Here is a 21,739-nt window from a genome sequence, read left to right as displayed (position 1 = left end):
CATGCTTCTGCTTGAGTTTTATATCTGCCAGGGCAGCATTCTGACGCACCTATCCCACTTCAAGGTTATCTTTCTGGCGTCCTCCTTGGTTATCTATGTTCAACAGGGTGATTGTCTGCGCTCTCTAATCACATCTTACCTTTGCTGATCGCGACTGACCCTAGCGTAAATGATCTACTCGCCGATCAAATTGCTTTCATGACGCGCATATAGGAAGCGTCTTCTACTTAGTTTGACAGCTGCCAGTGATGCTTCTATTCCACCACCCGGTCTCCGCGGCTGCTTCTTTTCCTAGTCTCCCGGAGACTTGCTCGACATATAAAAACCCCCCATCTCCCTACCATCCTATATCGTCCTCATTCCTTCCCCCATGGCTCACCCCTTTGCTCCAAAACTCAGTCGCCAAGCCTTGCAGAGCTGCCTCTTCTGCAACAAACCGACCACCGATATGGTCAGGCACGTATCTGTGCACAACGAAGACCCTCAATTAACTTTCAACTTGCTTGGTGAGTGGAGGCGCTCCGCGTGTGTATAAAATATTTACTGACTCTACTTTCAAGGTATTCTTGTCGTTGCAAGACAGATACATTCCAAAGGCTATCAGTGCCCATTCGTCAAATGCTCATTCACGGGGCTGCCTGCGGCCCTATACCTGCATTTGATTGGCCATATTACTGTAAGTTTTTACGTTACTCAATCTCCCCCTACTGACGAATTTCAAGATAACTGCACAACCCCTGCCTATCTCTCACTCGCCTTCAGATTCAGCAGAATCATCCACTTTTGGCTGTAGCACCCCGTCCCAGGGCAATTACCGAGTGGGCTTAGCCACCCCATTCTCACAGTTGCCCGGCGAGCCTGCCAGCAAGAAACGTAGAATCGAGCCTCCCTCTTCACCCACACCCGACACCACTTCGTCCAATCCCAAGACCATCCCCATGGAACGCGAGCTGAAACTGCAGAGAATCAGCGAGTACATGGACGACAACATGGGTACCTGCCCCCTTCACGGTATATCATCTTCCCTCTCATTCATCAACCAGCATTCGGACCTCCGTTACTGCGATCTGATCGACATGGCTAACTACAAGAGCGTGTTCCGCAAGGCCATGCGCAAAGCCGTGAACAAAAGCATACTGTGCTTCTCCTGTTGCGGCTGCATGACCTTTCACCATCCTGTGGAACGTCATTGCGACAGCGAGGCTCTCCAGGACATCTGGATCGGGATCCCGTATCTCATCTTCTGCATCCCAGCGCTGCAACGTGTGGTATTTGGACTGCTTGGCAAGCACAACTACCACACCGTTGTTCAGAACATCGACTCCTTCGTCCTCTGGCTCTTCAAGGCATCGCCTCTCATGGCCCTCCCCACCAGAGCTACCCCGAACCTCTTTGACCTGTTGATTGCTTTTGCATCATCCGTTCCAGAGTTAACGGAGATCGACTGGGTGGATACGCTGGCCGAAGCAAACAAGAGGATGGCGGACTTGTAGAATACTCATCGGACTCGCACTGCTCTCACGGACTTTCGGTTGCCATGTACTTTATTATCATTGTCGGATAGGCACCACTCGGACACTGTGTATACAATAGTTAGATGTACTACCGCGTTGTACTTTTAGAGTCGGCCAGTTTACGCGAAGATGTAATTCATAATGCTTTATGGTGTCCTCATTCTCATAGTACGTTGCATTAACTAACTAGTGTTTATTAAATCTAATTTCGCAAAGGAATATCGCCATTACACCAACACATTCGTCCAGAACAACGCATCCAGGTGAGATACCTCTTATATGAAGACCCCCCTATCTCAACTTCTTGCTTCCCGATGTAGTCAATGTCACGTGACAACATTCCCATGACGCGTTGTTTGCATGAGTTGTGGCTCACACATCGCTCATCCCTACAAACAAGGCTCACCATGCATTATGTAATCCATTTCTCATCTTCCACAACCACCATCACCGCCATGACAGTTCCAAGCTGAGTTAATTGAGCTCTGCAGTTCCAACCTGTGGAGTTCCAACCTGTGTTGGGTGTGCTTTGCACGCCCCCTGGGTCATGCCGCCTGGGCTGCACTTTGTGCTCGTATACTCGAATATACCCCTGCGCAAAGTCAACGTCCAATTGGACACCGACCAAGAGCTACCCTAGGTCAAAGACACACTTGAACAATGTCTGGCGGTGTCCCTCCAGTTCCCAATGGCTAAGTTCACTAGTTCAGACTATCATTGTTCCGTCACATGAAGCCCATTGCCTGTTGCAGGTGAGTCTGTACTGTAGCTATCTACACCGCGTCTACTGATTCTGATACTCTGTCCTTGATGCTGCTCCATCACGCATTTACAGCTCAAAGTCCATGTTCTTCCCGACTAACCTGCCTCTAGGCACGGCACCACCTTTAGCACTCATTTTCATTTGTATTGGTGGTGCTTGGTTCTGTCTGTCGCAATCCTACCAGTGCTACCACTACGGTCGACTCACAATCATCCCCGCATTCCACTAGATGTCCCTTTTCACTCAAGACTGGTGTAAGGATGCAGACTCTGACGTATACTGCTTTCTTTGGCACGTACCCTGCCTCTTTTGGAGAGCCTCAGTGGGTATCACGGCGGATGGAGAAACCTTGGCAGTTTTTTATCATATGATTTATCACGTGATACACTTCAGTTTACTTTAATTACCCTACGTGACAAATGACATCATCGCAACACCTAGCATACACGCTCTTTCTAGTCTCTCAGATTACCATACTATATGCGCTTGATTCCATATTTCTTGGCCACTAGTATACCTAAACGCTCTTATGACTCCTGGGCATCAGTCTCATGGACAATATCCAACTGGCCAAGCGCCAATCGCGCAGTACCTACATCGCGCAAACCTCAACCTCCCGCAGGCTGATATCTCCACTCTAAACACAGAGCAGAAAGCAATATTCACCACAGTCATGGACGGCACAGGGGCCTTCATCACTGGTGGGGCTGGTACGTACTGTGTCTAAGATGTTCTCATTATATTCACGTGGTCAAAGGCACTGGCAAGACGTATCTCATCCAGCACATTATCCAAGGGCTGCGGATCAAGTACAATACCATTGATGACGTAGGTGTCACCTCGAGCACTGGCGTTTCCTCCTTGAAAATTGGAGGTAAGTTCCTTGCCTTAGCGCATGACTTCACTTGTCTTACTTTGCTATAGGTCAGACCCTTCATTCTTGGGCAGGCGTCAGCTGGCGATGAGAAAGGTGATGTAGAGATGGTAAAGAAGATAGACCGCAAGGACATGGTGAAGGCAAGGTGGCTTTCAGCCAAAGCACTAGTTATTGACGAACGTACGTTGCCCTACCATTGCCCATGCGCTAGGTACTCATCCATCACAGTGCCGATGATCACCGCCCAGTATATAGATCGCCTTGATAGAGCTGCGCGTCATCTTCGAGGGATTGACAAACCTTTTGGAGGCATTCAAGTGAGTTAGCGCTCTATCCACCAATTTCAGCATGTCTAACCCCCTACCTAGGTTATCGGCGTAGGGGATTTCTTGCAGCTTCCCCCCGTCCAATATCCAAAGGAGGGCCTCACATTTGAAGCAAGTTGTTGGACGGACTTGTTTCCTGCTGTCATCTGCCTTTCCACAGTTCACCGCCAAGTGGACCAAGGTGCGTACCTCCCTAACTGCTGTGAGCTGTTCTGATGATGTGTGCAGAGTTGATCTCTGCTCTTAACAAGTGCAGGGTGGGCAACTTTGATCAATCCAGTCTGGCATTTTTCAAATCCCTGGAGCGGCAAATCACCCCCAACTACCTACCTGCTATAGACTCTATCTACCTCTTCCCCACCCGCAAAGAAGTCCAGCAGATGAACCAGCATCGTCTTGAGCAGCTCCAGGACTACAATTTTCATTACGACGCTCTTGATGACCTCTGCGGAAACAAGGACCGCCGAATCTTCAAGGAGCTTCCCGTAGACAGCAAAATTGACTTGAAGATTGGAGCGCAAGTCATGCTCCTCCAAAATCTTGGCGATGGCCTGGCCAACGGCTCTACTGGCCGAGTAGTTGGTTTCTTCAAACCAGGTCAAGCAGACCGCCACCACGCTGGCCGCAAAGTCGGTCTCCTACGTCACATCGCAGTCAATGAGCACGACTACCCCCTCGATTGCTACATAGCGTCTCGGGCTGAGCTCAGAGACTTGACAAACCTCTATCCCTTGGTGAAGTTTACCACAAGCGAGGGCCCCGAATGTGTACTAGTCATGCCCAACGAGTTCACCCTTCAAATTAAAGGCAGGGTTATCGCACGCCGGCTGCAGGTATGTTTACTCTTTCTGGATTTGTTGCAATTCTCACCAACATTACAGCTACCATTGGCCCTGTCGTGGGCTATGACGATCCACAAAAGCCAGAGTCTTACGTTGGAAAAGGTCGTCGTTGACCTCGATAAGGCATTTGCAGACGGTAAGTCAGTCAATTAATACAAAGTTGTATCCTAACTGTTTGACAAGGTCAAGCGTACGTAGCGCTTTCTCGAGCAAGAACCCGAGAAGGCCTGGAACTGCGACACTTTAGTAAAAACAAAGTTAGTTAGTTAGTACTTTCGCTGCTCACTACTCATAGTTTCACAGGTGAAAACAAATCAAGAGGCTTTAGATTGGTACCTCAGAAACTTTACCTTTGTGTGATTCCTGTAGCTATGGACTTATTTGTTTTGCGTTGCAGACACTATACCATCAATTCAGACACAGGGTCTCGAGGTAGATCCGTCGTTAGGACTTCCAACACATCTTTGATTACCGCTTCGACTATGACCGCTGTTGTGTGACACTATTGTATTGTTCAAGGCGTGACAGTACAAACTACTAACTACTAGGTATGACTTTGGATGGTTATAGTGCCCCCCGCACTTTGAAGAGCCCAATTGGCCGGTTTGTCCTTCAAAACCTCATAAGAGGAATGAGGAAAAAACCAGACATTACCTATACGCCCTGGGGTAAGTCCATCCTTTGAAACTCCAGGGGCTGGCGTCCACTCTCCTATACTGTGGTATAGTGCGCCCGCCATTAAGATTATAACTTCCCCTGGGCGGTACCTTGAAAGGGATGAGTGCGGGGTAAAGTATTGAAGGACTAATAAACTACTCACGAAAGTTTCAGCTTCAAATCAGGGAGGTAACATTCACCGCCCTCGAAACGCCCCATTGGGAAGATGACAGCCGGCCCCTCGTCTAGGCCATCCTGATGTGGGCTCACAGACAACTTCCACACGATGACTCTACCAAGAAAGGGGCCAGGATCGACTACTGTCCACTTGCCTGCATCGAACGCCTTCCGGTATTTCTTGTAGAACTCGGGAAAGGCCTTCCGAAACATCACGGCCAAGCGTAACGCCAAGGTCTCAGTGGCATTAAAGTATGCGTGGACTTGTGGTGCCCCGTGGGGTCCAGACACCATGTTTTTGGAGGGATGGATTCCGTACTGAGGTCATAAATGTGAGTTAAGGTTAAGCACGCTGTAGATGAAGAGTGCTTACCTTTGTCGCGTCATGCGCTTGGTCTGGCCATCCATGGACCAGGTGTAGGACGCCAGTAGTCTCAGAGGTGAAGGTATAGTCATGGTATACATACTCTACGCCCTCTAATACGAAACTTTGACGATCTTCAGATTCGGTCATGGGACCACCAGGCGGACCGCAGTCCTTGGGGTACCTCATTAAAAAGTCGCCTTTATCGTGGCGACCGTCCCGCTTGGCATGTTCCATGCCGATATGGTGCACCAGCAGCTGCGTTGCTACATGCACCTTATCAAGGGTCTCCCTCTAAATCTAGGCGTGAGTTGGATTCAAAGTAAGCTACGTAAAAAATTACCTTGAGTCCGTCTGAATATACTTTTTTGCCGTCTCTCTCAGCCTTGTCCAAGCATGCTGGGGATCGCCCCAGTGCAGAAGGCGCCTTAGGCCCTGGATTGTAGGCAACAGGATCAAGGGACATTCTGTCAGTCTGTTCTCCTGTTAGCGCAAGTAATCAAGACGGCTAATGAACTCACATTAACCTCGGCCTTGACACGCCGTCCAAAGTAGGCGACCAGGGTATTCCCCACCTCATCTTGAAAAACTCCCGACGCTCCGTCGCTCTCCCATGACTCCATCTCTCTAATGATCGCCCGCGCCTTCTCTTTGTCTTTCGGCGCATTCTTGGTTCGGCTCTGCAGCTTTTGCAGGTTGACACCTTGAAGCTTGTAGACCGGCGCTTCGTCCGCCCAGTACTGTAAGTCGTGATATATGTGTTGTAACAAGCGCTGCTGTTGCTTGCGCTTGCCCAAAGTATGTCTGTCAGACTTGCGTTTGCCAGACTTACTTTTGCCAGACGTGCGTTGATAAGCACTGGGCTTCAGAAGCACCGTCTTAGGATGCGGTACTGCTGTTACCTTGCGAAGGTGGCTCTTTTCCTCACCTTTGATGGCAGCCGCTGCTTGTGACACGAGCCTGCCATCAGTAACGACCTCGTGGGCTTCACCGTCACCGTCCTCTGACATTTCAGACAACGAACTGAGGGATGACATGTCGTCATCGTCTTCAGAAAGCTCTGACAAGCTGCTGAGGGGGGATGTGCTGCCGTCCATGTACATGGACGATTCAAATGAGCCGTAAGTACATGTCTATTAAAACTCGTCAGTAATATTACCAGGGTAGCACATACTTACTTACTGGGCCGCAGGAACCTTCAAGTCCTTCCATCTGAATCACGCTGTGTTTACAGAGTACGTGCGTGAGTTTGATCTGCACAAATGTATATAACAAATGTTAGAGTCAAGATTCACTGTTCGTTTACAACATACACACCTTAGAATTGCAAAGTACGTCGTGCTTTTTGAATTGATCCGCACAAAAGTCTATGATTAATGTTAGTCGTCTAGATTCACTTTTAATTTAAAGAGTACATGCCTTACAATTGATCCGCGCCTACGTGCCTTATGATTGATCCGCACCTTGACAAGGTGTGTGCCTTATGATTGATCCGCAAAGGGTGTTGATCCGAAGTTTAGAAGCGCCAGAATTTTATAATTAAAGTTCACAAATGACATAGTAAAGTCTATAGTACTACAGTACTAGCAAAGTCTATAGTAAGTATAGTCTTAAGGTCTACATAATACTATAGCGCTATACTAATGATGATGGTCCGAAAGAGAGAGGTGAAATGGGCGGTAGCACATTATATAGGGAACTGCATTATCATTCAAAGTCCGCCGGAATCAAGCGCCAGCCACGTATACCGGAATTTACCAGCTGGGATTCAAGGTCCGCCGGAATCAAGCGCCAGCCACGTATACCGGAATTTACCAGCTGAGATTCAATACTTATTTGTCATCCCTATATGAAGACCGCCCTTCTCATTTCTGCTTCTCTTTTCCGCCCCACTACCTACTACACCCATTTTTAAAATAGACTTAATTATTAAAATACATGCATACACCTTATACTTAAAATAGATACACCCCGCCCTTTAAAATACACATACCCCGCTTGACAATGTGCTTAAAGTATATTTAGAAAAATTATATTTAGGATTGATGCGTGGACACGTTGCGCCGACATGACTACCAAAAGTAGTAATGCGCGCTCGCTGTGGATGTTAACCATTGTTGTCCAAATTCGTCGCGTCCACAGTCGCATCCACACATTGTTGTGTTGGCCATTGTTGTGCCCACCGCCCGACGCTTTGGTAAGCAACCCAAATCGGTCGTCCCTATAAAAGGCTGACCTTCGCAATTGCAGGCCTCTTTTCCACTTCCATCATCTCATCCATCGCGTACTAGATATCACCTTAGAGTACGTATTACATTAGTTTAAGTCAAGAACTCTGATCAATTCATGCATAGGAATGTCAAAACGCGCTGCAAGCCCATCTTTGGACGCGCCCAACGCAAAACGTACCAGAAATCAAAGTAAGTCCTTAATTTACTAAGTGTCCTGTCCGTACTTACATCGATCTAGTACCATCTTTATCCGATGGAGACGAGTCAGTTAATCAGGAAGCGGGGTATCAGGTGAGCATAATTTCCATCCTTTCTCGTGTGCTCTGATACTCATTTTTCCAAGCCTCAATCAGATGACGACGAGGTGATACTCCTCGACAAGGCGCAGGTCGCAGAGTCGAGTTCATCCCGCGTTAACCCATCTTTCCCATCCCGTGCCCAAGATAAACCAGCCTTGCAGGATCCTGCGGCTTGGGATATCTTGGAGCGCTTTCTTACCACCGATCTAACCTTTGGCAACATGGAAACCGAGTTCCACGCACATCTCGGTCATCGTCATGACCCGTCAGACTGGACGGAGGCGAGACAAGCCTTGTTCTCGGGCGACGGCGATGATGCGCTCTCCCTATCGAATTTACTTGCTATCAAGCGCAAGCACATCAAAGTACATTCTACTCCGAGTTCCAGCTCGAAATCACGCCCTCGTCCATTGCATAAAGTGAGTTAAATTTTTTAAATGTATAGTTCTATCTAATCGTTCAAAGTCAAAGAATCCATTTATCGATCTAGAAGCGGATGATGCAGAGGACGAGGAGGAAGAGGAAGAAGAAGAAGAATTAGAATTTGAGCCTGGACAGGCCAAAGTCACGCATCTCCCCTCAAGAAAACACACGCTCTCCGACGCAGTCGCCAGGATTGAGGAGACGATCAACCGCAGCAGCAGCATCTATGCTCAGCGCCTTGAATCGCTCCCTCCTCCTCGGGCGGTTGGTTTCGTCCCAAAAAGACGAATGTATGTATTTACTGTGAATGGTAAGTCAGCATATTATCTACATATATTCTGCGCCTAATGGATTGCAGTATCCGTCAGGCAATTCATCGCCGACCATCTCGAGAAACGAGGGCTCGAGCTCGTGATATCACCATGGATTCCCTCGCACATTTACATTACCTCCGACAGTCCCCGCACAATTCTTGCGACCATCCCCGATCAATATGCATCATCAGTCAAGAAATGGGATGTAGTCACTGAGGACGAAGAAGCAGAAGTTAACTCGCTGCGGCTGCAGTTCCCATACCCTGCCTGGCTCCGGATCAAGCGGGGTAAGTATAGGGATGCTATCGCATACCTATTGGACTGCGAACAGTCGGATAACTTTGTCACCGCCCTCGTCCCACCCAGGGACTTCCCATATACCATGCCGAAGGGATCCATCGCGCTCTTCGACCCATCACGCCTTCCAACCGGCATTTCCCCAACTGAAATCCTTCGTAATGGAGAAGTAATTGGACTTAAGTATAAGGGGGAAGAATACTACGGCGGCCTACTCAAGAAAACTTTCCATCGGTACGCAACGGAGTTAGTCCACATCCCGCACCCCAACGATATTCGTCTCCATATCCAATCTGGATGGGACACCCCGTACACCAAGAAAACTGAAATCGCCTTCTCTAAACTTTCCTTACGAGCTGGAGATGGCGTGCGCCTCCGTACGCCTGATCAAACTGGGCAGATCTACACCATACTTGCGACGGATCATTCCTTCGGCGGGTCAGTAACCCTGGAATTCGATTTGGACGGTCGCAAAAAACAAATGAAAGCGACGCTCGCTGAAATAGAGCAGGTATTCGACGTTGGGGATGAAGTTAGGGTTGTTGCAGGAGTTTATTCAGGGGTGGAAGGGCACATTGTGCTCAAGTATGACGAAAACTTCACCATTTGCCAGTCCGGCACGCAAGAAGAGGTACGTATTTTATAATTAATTCGATACTCTAACTAATATAATGTATAGATCCAAGTTTCCAAGTATTACTTGGACCGTAGACCTATAGATCGTACTCTCCAAGGCTCTTCAGCAGCTCCCCAATACGTCGACCCTCCAGAGGAGGCCAAGTCTATAGAGATCGGCGACTCCATTAGGGTCACCATCGGAGACTTGATCGGTAGAAGTGGGCTGGTGTTATGGGTCTCAGGAGAATTTGTATGGTTCCACGACGACAACGACCTCCTTCGTGACGAATGCGACGGCGAAGCACCCACCTTGGTCAAAGTTAACACATCAATGGTCGAACGTACGCGCCTTCCAGCAACCCTCAAGTTCACCAGGGAGCGCGGGTATGATATTAGACCGGGTGATATGGTTAGCGTTGCGCGAGGACCTGAGTTTAATACCAAGGGGGTTGTGACCGCAGTAGACTTGGTCAACGCTCTACTCACTATAGAGACTGAACACGATCAAGAACTCGTAAGTGTTTTACTACAGTTTAGGCATGCATCTAACATTCTACAGATCAAGGTTCCTATTAGATTTGTCGTCAAGACACGCAATGGAGACCTCGACGCGTTCAACAAATGGATCAACAAAGAAGTCTATATCATCGGAGGAGAGAAGAAAGGTTTCCGCGCAACGCTATACAGTCTCTCAAATGATGATTGTATTATCGCTGTGCACGGCCAACCGCACATGACCATCAAACGTGCTAATGTCGCTACTACGTGAGTTATTCTCTTTATTCATTTTTGTCTCAAGGTTTACATATTTTAGTTACGGCTGCCGTTTGAATGGCGCGATGCTCCAATGGCAGGATTTCACTGCTTTTTGTGACATGCGCAGGAGATCTCACATAGCCCCACCGGCTCGAAGCGTTACCCCTCCCCCTGAGAGAACAATCCCCGTTGATGCCGGCCCGTCCATCCCCTGGGCTTCATGGTCACCCGAGGTCCTTGCTGCCTTTGGCACTCAAACGGACAACGCCGGCCCTTCAAACCAAGCCGAAGATCCTTGGACGGTGAACCCCAGCGACACCATGCCCACAGTTGAACCGGCTCAACATAATCCACGAGGTGAGTTCTTCAACATGATGTTATAATTTAATTTGATGTTTACTATTATTCCAGAGCCGATCGGTTGGCTGAGGGAGTTTGCGTTGAAATTTCACAGCTATCACGCCCTCTTCAACGTCTCAGCAGGCTTCCAGGGTGGAAAATTGATCAAACGCCTAGCCAATAGTCACTGCCCGGATCCTTTTTGTGGGCCCAATGGCATCGCTCCTCCCGGCCACATCGCAGCCTGGTGCACCGCCAAAACCGCAGGTGGCACTCGAATGGACTACCACATTCCCGTCGAGTTTCTCACTCCATCCGATCCCCGGAGAAAGAATCAAGAATGTTTTGTTATGAACGGTGATCATCGAGGATTGATCCTGACCGTTGCAAAGTGCAACTTAAAGGCCCGCACTGTAGAGTTTCAGTTGACTTCTGGTTCAAACTTTAGATTTACGTACAGTTTTGATGACATTTGCGTAGTAGAGCCTTCCAAGGACATGCAATAGGTTGGCGAATTTAGGGACATTTTCTACATATCTATATCACGATCTATATAAGCGGCAGTTTATACTAGCCTGCGCGCAATACTAATGTTTTCAATGTCACCACTGTGCGTCTTGATGTCTGATTTCAGTACTAACTTTATAGGAATACTAACTCAACGATAATCTGTAAGCATTATTTTGATTTTTCTCCCAGTCTTCTCTTACTGATCAGCATCGCTCATTTATAGATAGACTTTTAACATTTGCATTTAGGCTCGCCATATTATGTAAGCACACTCGTTCATCCCTACAAATCAAACATCTGACCTAGCTTACGTAATAAATAGCTCTTCTCTCTCAACGTCTTCGAGGAACGCAAAGTCTGGCGCAATTCAGTTGGTTAGGAGGCCATCCAACGCATTAGGTATGCAACTTGTACATATGCCGGTGGAGTATACTGACTACTTTTTAGATTACCTCTTCCTTCCGCCTTGGGGACTAACCATGGCAGACCCACGCCCTACCAAACGGGTTCACTTTCGGGATGTCAACTCAACAACCCACCCTACGAGATCTCCATCTGCCCAAGATATTTACAAGTGGACAAACACAATCAAGGCAACGGCCCCCTGCTTCATCAGAGATGTTCTCTCGATGAGAGAAAAAGTCACTGAAGGTTAGTCTCCTCATGCGTACGAAAATCACCCAATTAACAACTACAGGGACTGATGGCAGCTTTTACTGGCTTGGCCATATTCCCTGCCGTATTGTGCACATCATTGGTGTCGTGGTAGGGATTGACGTATCTGATAAATGGACGGTGTACACTGGTTAGTTCTCATTTTGCGTCAGTCGTCGTTACTCATCCCGGACACAGTTGACGATCATACAGGTGTCATTGAGTGTATGCTTCGCCACCCCCCGCCCTACGCCAACATTGATATAAAGTCAATGTCGACTGAAGACCTATGTACGTTACGCAAACGTCCGCTGCCTCCACCCCCACCTACTGTCACCGCCATCGGCTACCCAGTGGATGTCATTGGCAAAGTTATGACATTCCACGGTGGGCGGCGGATTACAGCCATATCCATCAGTACGTTCCCCCTTTGCATCTCTGACTGTGACCTCACCTCATCCCAGGGGGCTGCAATTCCACCAACGATCAATGGAAGCACGTTGTCACCGTCGTGGAACTTCACAAATCCGCGTACTCAGTGCCAAAGCCCTTTGAGATACCAGTAGAGATGGACTCAGACATATTGGAGAAGTCCATCAAGTGTCCATCCTCACCTCTGACGCACAGTGCGACATCCCGTCCATCGACTTTTATTATGCCAGTAAGTACTTTGCTATATATTAGTTCTAACTAATTCATCGTTGTGTAGGATCAATTTATTCATCCTTCTCAGTTGCGGACCGCTGACCTTACCGACAACACTTTTCGGTTATACCTCAAGCATCACATTCATAACGCGCTTGGCAATATCTGTGATATCGCCTCTCCAGCATTCACCCTCTCCCATCTACGCCGGATTCCCGAACTTGCCCTTCTAGCTAGTCGGGTTGTTCATGCCGAAATGAGGCGACGCCCTCAACCTCACGCACATGCTGCTCAGACCCGCAACTCCAACCTCCTGAGGGTCAGAATGAAGCGCCTCTTTATGTGGGCGATCCTCCGGCTTTACGAAGAAGGGAGTATCGTCCTTTACGATAAGCCTTTGATAGCCATAAGTTTGTACCCATCTGTGCCAAATCTCCCTTCAACTGACCTCGCCAATTCCCCAGGTTCCTGTAACACTCAGCAGTATGTCACCTCTGATGATGAGGCCTATCTATCAGACCCACCACCGCTTGAAGAAGACGAGGCCTACGTTCCTGTGACTGCCACGCTCCTCTCTCAGCCTGTGCAAGAGATCATGTCTGCAAGAGGCATTCGCGGAAAGAGTGCCAGGGTTAGACCTGAGGATATTCTCAGCGATCTGAAACAATTAGATTGCCGTTGGGCATGCATTGACTTGCAGACTGTCGATGAAGCCATAGACACCATTGTAATTGCTTAAGTACTCCTCTCATTTATTGTACCGCACTGTTTACCTGCTCCTTGTACTTGTCTTAGATGTAATCCAATACCATCATGCTCACATGTCCCATCTAGCTAGAGAATCACCGGCTGATCCCATAGGTGAGTAGTGTCTTTCAGAACTTTGGTACTCATGGGCGACACCGACAATGCAAAGTCAAAGCGTGAATACATTGAGAAGGACGACGCCGACAATGCAAAGTCAAAGCGTGAATACATTGAGAAGGGCGACACCGACAATGCAAAGTTAAAGCGTGAAAACATTGAGAAGGGCTGGTATGTGTAGTAATAGCGCGCGGTATAATAATTATGGGTGCATATAGATATTTCTCCTGCTGTGTGCGCCCCCAACCTATGCTTCATTGATCCCTAGGACCCTCTCTACCTCAAGCAGCTCCTGCCACAGTCTCCTTATCTCTTGACGCCTCTCCTCCGCAAGCACCATAAGGAGGCCCCGGTGCCATCGCCCAATCGGCTGATGTATGAGCGGTGCCAACCCTTCCGCCATTCTCCTCTCGTTTCCCCGGGCAATCTCGTGCCCGTCCTCCCACATACGCTGGGTACTTGTCAGCATGCTCTCTAACATCATGTCCCACTCACCATCACTCGCGCCGTGATTATTATGGCCCGCTCCTCGAACTCTCTCCTCTGAGCCTGTTCAAACGCGTGAGTCGATCGTTAAACAGAAACTGTGCACTTACATATTGCGGGGCAGGCAGGTTCTGTTGAACGTTCCCCGCGCCCATGTCCTGCGGCGCGGCCTGAAAAAAACTAGTGAGTTAAATACCATATCTTCGGGGACAACTCACATTGTTTCCGTACGGCAGCTGGTTGTTGGCTTGCGGGGGGGCACCGTCGTTGGCCTGCGGGGGGGCACCGTCATTTATAGGGTCAAAACAGAAATAGGTTTCAAACTTGTAAAAAAATATCTTTTGGTGGGCTGGTACATATCATTGAGGGTACTTCTGGGATGGATATGAGCCAACAATTAAGAAAAACGGCGGTTCGGTTGTGGAGATATGTCCAAAATACTGATATTTGAGCCTACCTCCCATATCACATGAATGCCGACCTCCGGAAGGTCTGAGACCATTCCCAATCGATTCAGAGGCCTCAAATACCCTAGGAGAGATGTTTTCGGTATCGGTATTGAGGCGGAACACCGGGATAGTGACATATATGAGGTCAGGAGGAGGGGGAGGACCCTGTATATCTCAGGAACACGATTTTTCCGGGCAATTCTGGCTTCACCATCGTGTTCAGAGGGCTCAATAACCCCCAGGAAAAATGCTTTTGAAGGACAGGCTAGTCATATGAAGTCTAGAAAAATCGATCTTTGGGTGAGGGAGCATGGCCTTGGTGGCCAACTTTGGAAGATGATTTTTAGAGCAAAATCCGGCTCGACCAACGTCTTCAGATGGTCAAATAACCTCAAGAACGAGTCCTAGCTAAAGCCAAGCAAGCCATATGAAGGCTGAAAAAATCGATCTTTGGGTGGGGGGAGGATGTCAGGGGCAGCCAACTTTGGAACATGATTTTTAGAGGGAAATCTGGCTCGACCAACGTGTTTGTATGGTCCAATAACCTATAGAACAAGTCCTACCTAAAGAAAAGCAAGCCATATGGAGGCTGAAAAAATCGATCTTTGGGTGGGGGAGCATGGCCTTGGTGGTCAACTTCGGAATTTGATTTTCTCATGCAAATCTGGCTCGACCATCCTTTTCAGAGTGTTCAATAACCTCGGAAACGAGTCCTACATCAACCCTTGCGAGTCATATGAAGGCTGTAAAAATCGATATGTGGGGGAGGCTTGCATGGCCTAGGGGGTCAACTCCAGCATTTGATTTCTTCGTGCAATTCTGGCTCAACCATCCTTTTCGGAGTGTTCAATAACCTTGGAATCAAGTCCTACATGATGCCAGGCAAGTCACATGAAGGCTGTAAAAATCGATGTGTGGGGGGGCCAGCATGGCCTAGGGGGTCAACTTTGGAATTTGATTTTATTGTGCAATTATGGCTTCACAAATGTATTCAGATGGTCCAATAACCTCTAGAAAGAGTCCTAGCTACAGCCAAGCAAGCCATATGAAGGCTGAAAAAATCGATCTTTGGGTGGAGGGGCATGACAGGGGTTGTAGTCAAATTTGGAACATGATTTTTAGAGAGAAATATGGCATGACCAACATGTTTGTATGGTCCAATAACCTCTAAAATGAGTCATGCCTGAAGTCAAGCAGGTCATATGAAGGCTGTTAAAATCAATGTGTGGGGGGCCAGCATGGCCAGGGTCGTCAACTTCAGAATCTGATTTCCTCGTGCAAATCTGGCATTACCATGGTCTTTGTATTGCTTAATAACCTCGAAATCAAGTCCTACCTTATCCTACCCAAGCCATATGAAGGCTGTAAAAATCAGTCTTAGGAGAATGTGGTGGTGGTACTGCTTACATAAGCAAGAATGTGGTCCTCTCAGAGGGGGCCTGCTCACCACTCTATGCCACTGTGATGCACCAGCGAATACATCTTGCTGATTTGTTGCCAAGGTTCGGAGCGTTGGATTCTGCCTGCATTTGCCTTATAAAATTTGAAAATTGCGAATTGGGGAGGTGTTGTGCAGAAATGCACGGCAGGGACTAATCTGTGGCGCTCTGATAGAGGTGGCCATCTTGTACATGTATATTTTCGCTTTTTTCCTCTTTTTTTTACAATCTTCTTAGCTTTTCTTTTTCATGGTGTATTTCACACAAACAAGACTTGTCCAATTCCTGAGATTTGACTGACTTTTGCTTCTTGTCTGGTATTGACTTGCATGACAGGGGCAGCCAACTTTTGAACTTTATTTTAGAGCAAAATCTGGCAGAGTCCTTGGATTTAACTGATGTTCGCTTCTTGGCTGGCTTTGGCTTCATAAATGTCTCTCTTCATAACTCCATCACAATTCGACCAATGTTTTTGGAAATGTCACAAAAAAGCGAAATATAAGTAGAAGTTTGCCACCTCTATTAGAGATGAATCCCCCATGAAGGGGAGGAGTCCTCAGATTTGACTGACTTTCACTTCTTGGCTGGCAAATCCTGGACCTTGCCACCCAAATAGCTCTCGGAGCGAAAATCCTGGTCACCTCTATCAGAGATGAATTCCGCATGAAGGAGGAAAACTTGGGCCTTGCCACCCAAATTGTCTCCAGAGTCAACAAGAAAGTGAAAAGGTAAAAGAAGCGAAAATAAAAAGTGTTGGCCACCTCTATCAAAGGTGAATCCTGCATGAAGGGAAGGAGCCCTTAGATTTGACCAACTTTCACTTCTTGGCTGGCAAAACCATGTGGGCCAACATGTGGCCGACTGTCATATGAATAAGTTGTTCTTGTGCAATGGACGATACAGTGGAATTTGACTGCCTCTCCAATGGAAGAATTCACTGGTTAGTTTGTAAAGCAGTGTCCGGAGCTTCTTCTAACACTATAGCTACATTTCAGATGACGAGTCAATGGTCAATCCTCATGCAGACTAAATCAGTCAAATCATAATGAAGCTTGGGTGAAGGGATGATAGATGAACGCTTGAAAAAGGGTCGTACTCACCAGGTTAGGTGTGTATCAATTCGTCCCATGCCTCACTTTCTATCATTAACATTTGGCTAAGCCTTGGGGAAGAAGCACCGGACCAAGAAGAACAGACAATGTACAGTCATTGCTGGGATTCAGACTATCCTGCAACTATCTTCATTTTCAAATATACTTCGTTGGGTAGGCCATGGTATTTTCTGTGTCCCCACTCATGCCAACTCCTGACCCCCCCTAATACAACCCTCAACCCAGACGACTTTTTCCTGACCTTGCTTGCATCATTCCAACAACATCAAAGAAATCATAATGACATTATGGCAAGGAACACTTACAAAGTCGAAGCCAGCCAAGAAATGAAAGTCAGTCAAATCTAAGACTCAGACAACCTTTCTGTGTGTAAAGGAAAGGTTTGAATATCAACTTTCATTGAGGGCCGACATGTGGCTGACTGTCATATGAATAAGTTGTCCTTGGGCAATGGATGGTACAATGGAACACGACTGCATTTCTGATGGAACCATGGGAATAAAGTTAATGTTCAAGGAAATTGAATTCACTGGTTAGTTTGTAAAGCGGTGTCCGGAGCTTCTTCTAACACTCTAGCTACAATCAGTGCCCATGAAGGGGAAAAGCCCTTAGATTTGACCGACTTTCACTTCTTGGCTTGCAAATCCTGGACATGGCCACCCAAATAGCCCTCAGAGCGAAAATCCTGGTCACCTCTATCAGAGATGAATCCCCCATGAAGGGGAGAAACCAGGATCAACTTTCTTTGACTTCCTAGCTGGCCTTCACTCCGCAGGTGTCCCTCTTCATAAGGTCATTATAGGTTTACTACACCATTTGCTCACAGGCTTTCTGAGATCAGAAATTTATGAAACCAAGGCCGGCCAAGAAGCAAAACCAGTCAAATCTAAGACTCGGACAACCTTTCTGTGTGTAAAGGAAAGGTATGAATATCAACTTTTATTGAGGGCCGACATGTGGCTGACTGTCATATGAATAAGTCGCCCTTGGGCAATGGATGGTACAATGGAACATGATTGTATCTCTGACGGAACCATGGGAAGAAAGTTAATGTTCAAGGACATTGAATTCACTGGTTAGTTTGTAAAGCGGTGTCCGGAGCTTCTTCTAACACTATAGCTACATTTCAGATGACGAGTCAATGGTCAATCCTCATGCAGACTAAATCAGTCAAATGATAATGAAGCTGCCAAGAGGGAGGTTCAAGAAGTCAAAGCCAGAAAATGACCATGGCAATATTCCTCGGAGTCGTTTGGGTGAAGGGATGGTAGATGAACGCTTGAAAAAGGGTTGTACTCACCAGATTAGGTGTGTATCAATTTGTCCCTTGACTCACTTTAGGTTTGACATCAAAGCGGGAGGTCACCTCTAATTCCATGATACACATGGCACCCGAAGAAGACTTGTTACTATGCCCATCCACCGAGATTTGTGAAGTTGACACCCATGGGTTTACTACACCGGGCCAACATGTGGCCGACTGTCATATGAATGAGTTGCTCTTGAGCAATTGACGGATAGACTGCATGAACCTGACAATGAATCAGACACTGATATGCCATAATGCTCTGATTATCTGTACCCTATGCCAAGCAACAGCCACATCGCTCCACAGAACACCAATATGTTCGCCTTCACTGACCATCAGCCCTCAGCGACATGCAGCCCTCAGCCCATGGAAACCCTTTTCCAAATTCAATCCCCATCTAATCATGCCCTGTGCCCAATACGACCTCAACCCAGGCGGCTGAGCATCAGTCACCAATCCAATGCAAACCCTCAGCCCAGTGAAGCCCTCTACCCAATCCAACCCCAGCCCAGCAAAGCCCTCTATCCAATCTGACCCTCGGCCCAGTGTAACCCTCTGCCCAATCCAACCCTCAACCCAGGCAACTATTTATTGACCTTGTTTGCACCATTACAACAGCATCTGTCGAATCCTGATGGAATTATGAATAGGGTCACTTACAAGGCCAAAGCCAGCCAAGAAGCGAAAGGCAGTCAAGTCTAAAACTCAGACAGCCTTTGTTCACACACAAAGGTTGTCCCAGTCTTAGATTTGACTGACTTTTGTTTCTTGGATGCCTTTGCCTTTTTAAATGCCCCCCTTCGTAACTTCATTATGATTTGACCAAAAAACTCCAACAGAGTTTACATTAGCAATCAACCAATGAATGATGATGTGAATGTATCAAATATTTTATTGGTGACATTCACATCTTCGTTCAGTTGGCGGTTGTTGATGTAGACTACCAGAGAAGTGACTCTAATAATGATAGCCTGTCCATAAGTCAACTTCTTTCCCTAGGCAGCTACACTCGGAAAACCTCTCTGTGTGCGAAGGCAAGGTAAGAATAAAATGTCCCTCTTTGTCACTCAATTATGATTTGATCGAGAAACCCTTTACTCAATTGCTGTAAAATGTGGTCTATTTGAACCATCATTTCTCAAGTTCATCTTTCTCTCTTTCACTGTCACTGCCCCTCCCCTAGCTTTGGTGAGTCGTCTATGTCCCTGAAATGTAAAGTCAAATAACCTTTGGTTAGCCTGAATCAAAGTCATCGTTATACATGTACATTGTTAGTTTGTCTTGTTCAGGTACTTCTTCCCCAAGGCTGAATCGACTTGTAAGGATAGAAAGTGACTCCATAGCCTATTGAAATGAAATACACCCAATGTGATGATCACGAACCTTTTTCAAGTGTTCAGGTACCTTCCCTTTGCACACAAAAAGGATGTCCGAGTCTGTGGACTTGTCCGACTTGTGCTTCTTTTTACCTTGTAGCCCTCAGTAATATGTCCCTCACATGTGCATATATTTCTGATGATACTTATGGGAGGCATGGCAAGTACAAACTTCGACCATCATCTATACTCTAATCTTCAGCCACTACATTTTCTCCTTCCAAAGATTGTCCTATATGCATGGGAAATGGCAGGAGCTTGCGAGAACGTGGGGGAGGGGGGATTCTCTGATTTCTCTTGGTCATAGTCATTTTCTTGCGAATCTCCCGACGCTTTTGTCTCTCGGTCTTCGTTCTCAGATTACCATCTGTGTCAAAGGGTTGCGAGTCCATCAGGTCAGCTGCAAATATGCGCTTTCCCTTGATCAACTTCATTTATAGGGTCAAAACAGAAATAGGTTTCAAACTTGTAAAAAAATATCTTTTGGTGGGCTGGTACATATCATGGAGGGTACTTCTGGGATGGATATGAGCCAACAATTAAGAAAATCGGCGGTTCGGTTGTGGAGATATGTCCAAAATACTGATATTTGAGCCTACCTCCCATATCACATGAATGCCGACCTCCGGAAGGTCTGAGACCATTCCCAATCGATTCAGAGGCCTCAAATACCCTAGGAGAGATGTTTTTGGTATCGGTATTGAGGCGGAACACCGGGATAGTGACATACAGGAGGTCAGGAGGAGGGGGAGGACCCTGTATATCTCAGGAACACGATTTTTCCAGGCAATTCTGGCATGACCATCGTGTTCAGAGGGCTCAATAACCCCCAGGAAAAATGCTTCTGAAGGACAGGCTAGTCATATGAAGTCTAGAAAAATCGATCTTTGGGTGAGGGAGCATGGCCTTGGTGGCTAACTTTGGAAGATGATTTTTAGAGCAAAATCCGGCTCGACCAACGTCTTCAGATGGTCGAATAACCTCAAGAACGAGTCCTAGCTAAAGCCAAGCAAGCCATATGAAGGCTGAAAAAATCGATCTTTGGGTGGGGGAAGGATGACAGGGGCAGCCAACTTTGGAACATGATTTTTAGAGGGAAATCTGGCTCGACCAACGTGTTTGTATGGTCGAATAACCTCTAGAACGAGTCCTACCTAAAGATAAGCAAGACATATGGAGGCTGAAAAAATCGATCTTTGGGTGGGGGAGCATGGCCTTGGTGGTCAACTTCGGAATTTGATTTTCTCATGCAAATCTGGCTCGACCATCCTTTTCAGAGTGTTCAATAACCTCGGAAACAAGTCCTAGATCAACCCTTGCGAGTCATATGAAGGCTGTAAAAATCGATATGTGGGGGAGGCCTGCATGCCCTAGGGGGTCAACTCCCAGCATTTGATTTCTTCGTGCAATTCTGGCTCGACCATCCTTTTCGGAGTGTTCAGTAACCTCGGAATCAAGTCCTACATGATGCCAGGCAAGTCACATGAAGGCTGTAAAAATCGATGTGTGGGGGGGGCCAGCATGGCCTAGGGGGTCAACTTCAGCATTTGATTTCTTTGTGCAATTCTGGCTCGACAATCCTTTTCGTAGTGTTCAATAACCTCGAAATCAAGTCCTACATGATGCCAGGCAAGTCACATGAAGGCTGTAAAAATCGATGTGTGGGGGGGCCAGCATGGCCTAGGGGGTCAACTTTGGAATTTGATTTTATTGTGCAATTATGGCTCGACAAATGTGTTCAGATGCTCCAATAACCTCTAGAAGAGTCCTAGATACAGCCAAGCAAGCCGTATGAAGGCTGAAAAAATCGATCTTTGGGTGGGGGGGGAGGGGCATGACAGGGGTTTGTAGTCAAATTGGAAAATGATTTTAAGAGGGAAATCTGGCATGACCAACATGTTTGTATGGTCCAATAACCTCTAAAATGAGTCATGCCTGAAGTCAAGCAGGTCATATCAAGGCTGTTAAAATCGATGTGTGGGGGGCCAGCATGACCTGGGTGGTCAACTTTGAGAATTGATTTCTTCGTGCAAATCTGGCATGACCATGGTCTTTGTATTGCTCAATAACCTCAAAATCAAGTCCTACCTTATCCTCC

At 47.2% G+C, this 21,739-nt stretch overlaps 3 protein-coding genes across 3 annotated transcripts; 2 read left to right on the top strand and 1 right to left on the bottom strand.

Moving 5' to 3' along the window:
* Window positions 1–370: 370 nt before the first annotated feature.
* On the top strand, window positions 371–1,493 carry DEU56DRAFT_920323 (uncharacterized protein; the record flags this gene model as incomplete). The annotated part of the gene is made up of 3 exons (XM_041358425.1): window positions 371–506; window positions 561–676; window positions 723–1,493. The coding sequence occupies 3 exons, from the start codon at window positions 371–373 to the stop codon at window positions 1,491–1,493; spliced, it is 1,023 nt and encodes a 340-aa protein (XP_041200716.1).
* A 3,373-nt stretch (window positions 1,494–4,866) lies between these two features.
* DEU56DRAFT_920321 (uncharacterized protein) lies at window positions 4,867–6,623 on the bottom strand (the record flags this gene model as incomplete). The annotated part of the gene is made up of 5 exons (XM_041358424.1): window positions 4,867–5,089; window positions 5,143–5,474; window positions 5,530–5,814; window positions 5,864–5,995; window positions 6,042–6,623. 5 exons carry the CDS (start codon window positions 6,621–6,623, stop codon window positions 4,867–4,869), a joined length of 1,554 nt encoding a protein of 517 aa, XP_041200715.1.
* A 5,163-nt stretch (window positions 6,624–11,786) lies between these two features.
* On the top strand, window positions 11,787–13,345 carry DEU56DRAFT_749973 (uncharacterized protein; the record flags this gene model as incomplete). Its single annotated transcript, XM_041349492.1, has 5 exons — window positions 11,787–11,962; window positions 12,018–12,112; window positions 12,160–12,378; window positions 12,426–12,622; window positions 12,671–13,345. 5 exons carry the CDS (start codon window positions 11,787–11,789, stop codon window positions 13,343–13,345), a joined length of 1,362 nt encoding a protein of 453 aa, XP_041200714.1.
* Between the last annotated feature and the right edge of the window lie 8,394 nt (window positions 13,346–21,739).

The sequence above is a fragment of the Suillus clintonianus genome (genome assembly GCF_016758775.1).
Source record: "Suillus clintonianus strain FC179 chromosome Unknown DEU56scaffold_222, whole genome shotgun sequence".
Lineage (NCBI taxonomy): Eukaryota > Fungi > Basidiomycota > Agaricomycetes > Boletales > Suillaceae > Suillus > Suillus clintonianus.
Note: the sequence above shows the minus strand (reverse complement) of the source record. Positions and strands in the feature narration are given on the sequence as shown.